Below are 6,081 nucleotides of genomic sequence, written 5' to 3'. Positions count from 1 at the left end.
TCAGAACAAATGGGGGTATTTTCTTCTTATCTCATCTTCACGTTCCCATGTTGCTTCTTCCACTTTTTGATTCCTCCACAGTATCTTTACAAGTGGAATAGTTCGATTACGAAGACGCTTCTCTTCTCGTGCAAGAATTTGCACCGGTTGTTCCTCATAAGTCATGTCCTCACGAATCTGTATCGGTTCATGTTCAATAACATGGGATGAATCGGGTACATACTTCTTTAACATAGAGACGTGGAATACATCATGTACCGCAGCTAATTCTTGCAATAAAGCCAATCGATAGGCTACTTTCCCTATTCGTTTAACAATCTGGAAAGGTCTTATATACCGTAGGCTCAATTTTCCTTTCTTGCCAAAACGCATAACACCTTTCATAGGTGCGATCTTCAAGAAGACTGAATCCTCTTCATTAAACTCTAAGGGTCTTCTACGCTTATCAGCACAGCTTTTCTGACGATCCTGTGTCGTCTTCATTCTCTGATGGATTTTCTGGATAGATTCAACCGCCTCCTGAATGAATTCTGTCTTATGCAGTTGCTTCTACCTAGTTTCATACCGATGAATGGGAGATCTACACTTTCTCCCATACAAAGCTTCATATGGTGGCATACCGATTGAAGCTTGATAACTGTTGTTATACGAGAATTCAATCAATGACAGTTTCTTATTCCATGCTCCTTTAAAATCCATCACACATGCCCTAAGCATATCTTCTAAAGTTTGGATGGTACATTCTGATTGTCCATCAGTCTGAGGATGAAAAGATGTGCTAAATTTTAATTCTGAGCCCATGGCTTCTTGTACACTCTTCCAAAACATGGAGGTAAAAAGGCTATCCCAATCTGAGATGATGGATAAAGGTATTCCATGCAGTCTAACTATGTTGGTGACATATAACTCTGCTAACTTTTCTACGGTATACGTCACTTTTATGGGTACAAAATGGGCAGATTTAGTCAATCTATCAACAATTACCCATATTGCATCATAACCTTCACTTATTTTGGGTAGTTCCATCACAAAATCCATTATTATATGCTCTCATTTCCATTCTGGAACATCTAATGGTTGTAGCTCTCCAGCTGGACTTGCATCATAACCTTCACTTATTTTGGGTAGTTCCATCACAAAATCCATTGTTATATGCTCTCATTTCCATTCTGGAACATCTAATGGTTGTAGCTCTCCAGCTGGATGTTTATGGTCCGCTTTAACCTTTTGACATGTTAAACAGCGACTGACATAGTCCACGATGTCATTTTTCATGTATCTCCACCAAAAGTGTTGTTTTAGATCTTGATACATCTTAGTCGCTCCTAGATGTATCGAATAAGGGGGATTATGAGCTTCAGAAAGAATTTGACTCTTAAGATTTTCATCTTTTGGAACACAGATTCTTCCTTAAAATGTGAGTATTCCCTTACCAAAGACTTTGATTTCCGTCTCATTTCCTTCCTCAGCTTCTTTCCAATACTTGTCAAGAGTAAAATCTTAACGTTGAGCTACTGCCATCTTGTCAAAAATAGTAGCTCCAACCCTAATGAATGAATATCCTTTTGTAAATAGGTTGGAAATCTATCCAATGCCATATGACTTAATTCAGTCGTCTTACGACTTAAAGCATCAGCTACCCTATTGGCTTTTCCAGGGTGATAAGAGATTTCACAATCATAATCCTTTACTAACTCCAACCATCTGCGTTGCCTCATATTAAGTTCTTTCTGTGTAAAGAAATATTTGAGGCTCTTATGATCAGTGAAAATCTGACATTGTGCACCATATAAATAATGCCCCCATATCTATAAAGCAAAAACTACTGCTGCTAATTTAAGATCATGAGTAGGATAGTTTCTCTCATGAGTTTTCAATTGTCTAGACGCATACGCAATTACTATTCCATTTTGCATCAATATCGCTCCCAGCCCTAGTTTGGAAGCATCACTACATACGTCTAACTTTTCTCCTTCCTTTGGAATAGTAAGGATTGGTACAGTAGTTAGCTTTTGTTTCAATTCTTGAAAACTTTCTTCACACCTCTCAGTACATTCATACTTCTTTTCTTTTCGTGTGAGGGTAGTGAGTGGTGCAGCTAGTTTTACAAAACCCTCTATAAATATTCTGTAATACCCGGCCAAACCTAAGAAACAACGAATCTCTGTTACGTTTCTTGGTGTGGGCCAGTTACTAATAGCTTCAATCTTTGCTGGATCCATCGAGATTCCATCCTTCGAGACTACATGTCCCAAGAAATGAACTTTATTGAGCCAAAATTCCCACTTGGAGAATTTAGCATATAGCTGATGTCTTTTCAACGTTTGAAGAGTAATTCTCAAGTGCTCTTCATGTTCCTTATTATTCTTTGAATAAATTAGTATGTCGTCGATAAAAATGATAACAAATTTATCCAAATATTCCTTGAAAACACGATTCATCAAATCCATAAAAGCTACTGGGGCATTAGTTAGTCCAAATGGCATCACAAGAAACTCGTAGTGTCCATAACACGTTCTGAAAGCCGTCTTAGATATATCTTGTTCCTTAATCTTCAATTGGTGGTATCCAGATCGCAAATCAATCTTTGAGAATATTACCGCCCCTTTGAGTTGGTCGAATAAGTCATCAATCATGGGCAGAGGATATTTATTCTTTATCGTTACCTTATTGAGCTCACAATAGTCAATACACATTCTCAATGTGCTATCTTTCTTCTTTACAAATAATACAGGGGCTCCCCAAGGTGAATAACTTGGTCGTATAAATCGTTTGTCCATTAATTCTTGCAGTTGCATTTTTAACTCCTTAAGTTCTGCTGAAGCCATTCTATAAGGAGCCTTAGAAATCGATGTCGTTCTAGGTAAAAGTTTGATTTCAAACGAAATCTCATGTTCTGGTGGAAATCCTGGTAATTCTTCTGGAAAGACTTCCAAAAACTCTTGAACTATCGGCACATCATTTGGTTGCAACTTATCAGTTTTAGTCGTGTCCACAATATGTACTAAATATCCTTCGCAACCACTAGTAAGTAATTTTCTTGCTTCCATTGCATTAATTACTCGTCTGGGGGTACGCTTAGAGCGATCAACGTACTCAAAAGTTTCTTCCCCATCGGGTCAGAAAATCACCTTCCCACTACGACAATCGATAGTAGCTTGATATTTTCCTAAGAAATCCATTCCTAGGATGACGTTGTAGTCGATTATCTTTAATACGACTAGATCTGTGTATAGCTCCCTATTAGCTATAACTATTAGTATATGCTCTAGCTTAAATTCAGACAATAGAATTTCCCTAGAAGGCAGGGTAGTCCTAAATGTCTGACCAATTCTATTCTTAGCATAATTTAACTTCTCAGCAAATCCATATGATGCAAATGAATGTGATGCACCAGAATCAAATAATGCGTATGCTAAGTGCTGAGCAATAGTAAGCTGACCTGTCACGACTCTTGACGTGCCAGCTTCTGCATCATTCCTCGTGTATGCCAACAACCTAGCATTGGTTTGCGATGGGGCTTCTACTCTATCTTGTTGAGGTTGCATCTCCTCAACTCTTAGTTGCATCACATTTGCCAGTCTAGTAGGTTTTCTATTTGAATTATGAGGACAATTCCAGGAATAATGGCCCTCTTTGCCACATGTATAGCAATTGTTTGTTCCATAACGACATACACCCGAATGTTTCTTTCTACACTTAGAACACTCCACTATATTCGTGTTGCGTTCTTGCTTCTGTTGCGAGCTTTGGGAATTAAAGTTTTGATTTCCATCAAAATTTCTCTTCCTCTTATTCAGGTTCTGGTTATTCTGTGGACGACTCTGCGGGGGTCGATTTCCTTGTCCAATTCTATTAGCTTGGTTACTCTGGCCAACTTAATTATTCTTTTGATTGCCCTTCTGGGTTTGCTTTGCCTGGGCTTGTTCCTTCTTCTTGGCTTCCCAGAACTTAGTTTTTTCTTCTTTAGTTTGGGCCATGTGATATTCTGCTCGGACTGCTCTACCAACACAATCTGCCACTGTTGTGGGTGGTCTTTCCCCACTGTTTACTACTGTAGCTATTTCAGGGTGAAACATCACTAACATTCATCGTACCCTTTCCATTTTTGTTGGCACTAGCTGAGGGCATAGCCTTGCTAATCGATCAAACTTACGACAAGCCTCCATAACAGTCATATCACCTTGTTTTAAATTATTGAATTCATTTTGTTGAGCTCGGAGACCTACAGTATCGTAGTACTTAGCATTGAATTCCTGTAAGAATTCATTACATGTCATTAATGCCACATTCCTTCTCATTACCACTGTCTCCCACTAGTAGCGGGCATCTTTCTTTAATACATATGAAGCACAAAGAACTTTTTCTTGCTCTGTTAGATTCATGAAATCCAGAATCATTTGGAGTGAAGTTAACCACTCTTCAGCTTCTAGAGGGTCAGTGAAACCTTCAAATTCTGGTGGCTTCATCCTACGAAATCGTATATATAATGGTTCCTGATTAGCAACCAGCATAGCTTGTGGCACCATTTCTGGCATCGCCGCAGGCTCTGGTTGCGGTGCAGGTTGAACAGGTGGCACTCTTCTTCGCTCCTGTTCCTGGTCTTTTTGCTCTAACTGTGCCCGTAAATTTCTATTTTCATGCTCTTGAGCCTCCAGTCTGGCTCGTAAGTTAGCTATGGTGGCAGCTAAATCCCCTCCTACTTCTTGGACCAAACATTTTCTACGTGGGCAAACTATGTTTCCGTGTGTTTACATAAGAGGAATAATGGTAAACATGGTTAACTTTCCGGATATCTGTGTATGTATGAATCTAAATAAATCTTAGCATCATCTCATAACATAAAGTTGTTTTAAAATAATACAACTTTTATTAAATGTGGTAGCATTCTAACCACACTTATCATTTGAAAAAAAAAATGCATTCCTCAGGTAACCACATTTTTTTCCTGTATTTGATTCATTTGTATACATATACATACACATATCCGCTTAAACATACATATACATCCATCATTCATTACTTACATAAGACAAGTATGATTATCTTATACATCCACAGTACATTTTTTTTTTACATTGCCAAAATGTAACATCATCATCAAAACGTTACATCATATTATACATCTGCTTAATTCCCATTAGCCCCCCAAAAATCCTCATTCAGATCTTCTTCCTCACTTCTATTTACAGTGTTTTGGGGATCCACATTTGCTTGTCCCTATTGTTGGGGTGATGATGTTGTTCCAATTTCTATTCCAAAACACACCTCCACTGATCTGTTTCTACGTAGGTATTCTCTCTGCTTACATTCAAACTGTTGGTCTCCAAATCGAATTCGGATGCGAAAGCGTGGTGGTGCGAGGAGGGAGGCGGATCATGTATAACAAAAATTTTCATAAAACTTTTGAGATACTCTATAGATTATATTAATTTATGCACGAATAATTTAATCTCATTAACTTATATTTATCAAGAACTCGATCAGAAAAAATACCTGGAAGCCGACTCAGATGATAACTTGAGTTCTTTGACCACGAACAGTCCTTGCTTTAATTTTGTGTTTAGAAAACCAATGTCTTCCACGTCAATTCCTAGAATCCACGAAGACGTGTGTGTGGGCACACATGAGACAAAACGGGTTACAATAAACACTCGAATTTCCACAAACACCAACGCATGCACGATGTGGAATTTTTGGAGAAATTTTTTTTTCTTCCTTTCTCTCTTGAGAATTTCGGTCAGCCTTAACTCTTAGGGCAGAAAAATTGTTTCAAAAAATTGTGTTCACAATTTTCTATCATTCTCATATTTAAAGAGTAGAAGTCAAACTTCAAAAAAGAATCAAATCTCTATCTCTAAGATGAAGCTTGTTAATTATCTCCTATTTGAATTTGAAACAAAATCTCCTCTTATCCTTATCCATTATGGCCGGCCACCTTAGGGGATTTTCATCCCTGTGTGGCGCCAATTTGCAGATAGGGAAGGAAGAGAAAATCATCATTTATCCTGTAGTCCAATTTTGACTCAAATTCAAATTCCAATTTAAGTCAAACTTAAATTAATTTGAATTCTAAATTGA

At 37.9% G+C, this 6,081-nt stretch overlaps 1 protein-coding gene across 1 annotated transcript; it reads right to left on the bottom strand.

Moving 5' to 3' along the window:
- Positions 1-483, bottom strand: LOC112092574. Its single transcript, XM_024169087.1, has one exon. It carries the CDS (start codon positions 481-483, stop codon positions 1-3), a length of 483 nt encoding a protein of 160 aa, XP_024024855.1.
- Positions 484-6,081: the final 5,598 nt, after the last annotated feature.

This window comes from Morus notabilis, unplaced genomic scaffold (genome assembly GCF_000414095.1).
Source record: "Morus notabilis unplaced genomic scaffold, ASM41409v2 Scaffold457, whole genome shotgun sequence".
Taxonomy (NCBI): domain Eukaryota; kingdom Viridiplantae; phylum Streptophyta; class Magnoliopsida; order Rosales; family Moraceae; genus Morus; species Morus notabilis.
The sequence above is the reverse complement of the archived record's forward strand: the minus strand, read 5'-3'. Positions and strand labels throughout refer to the sequence as shown.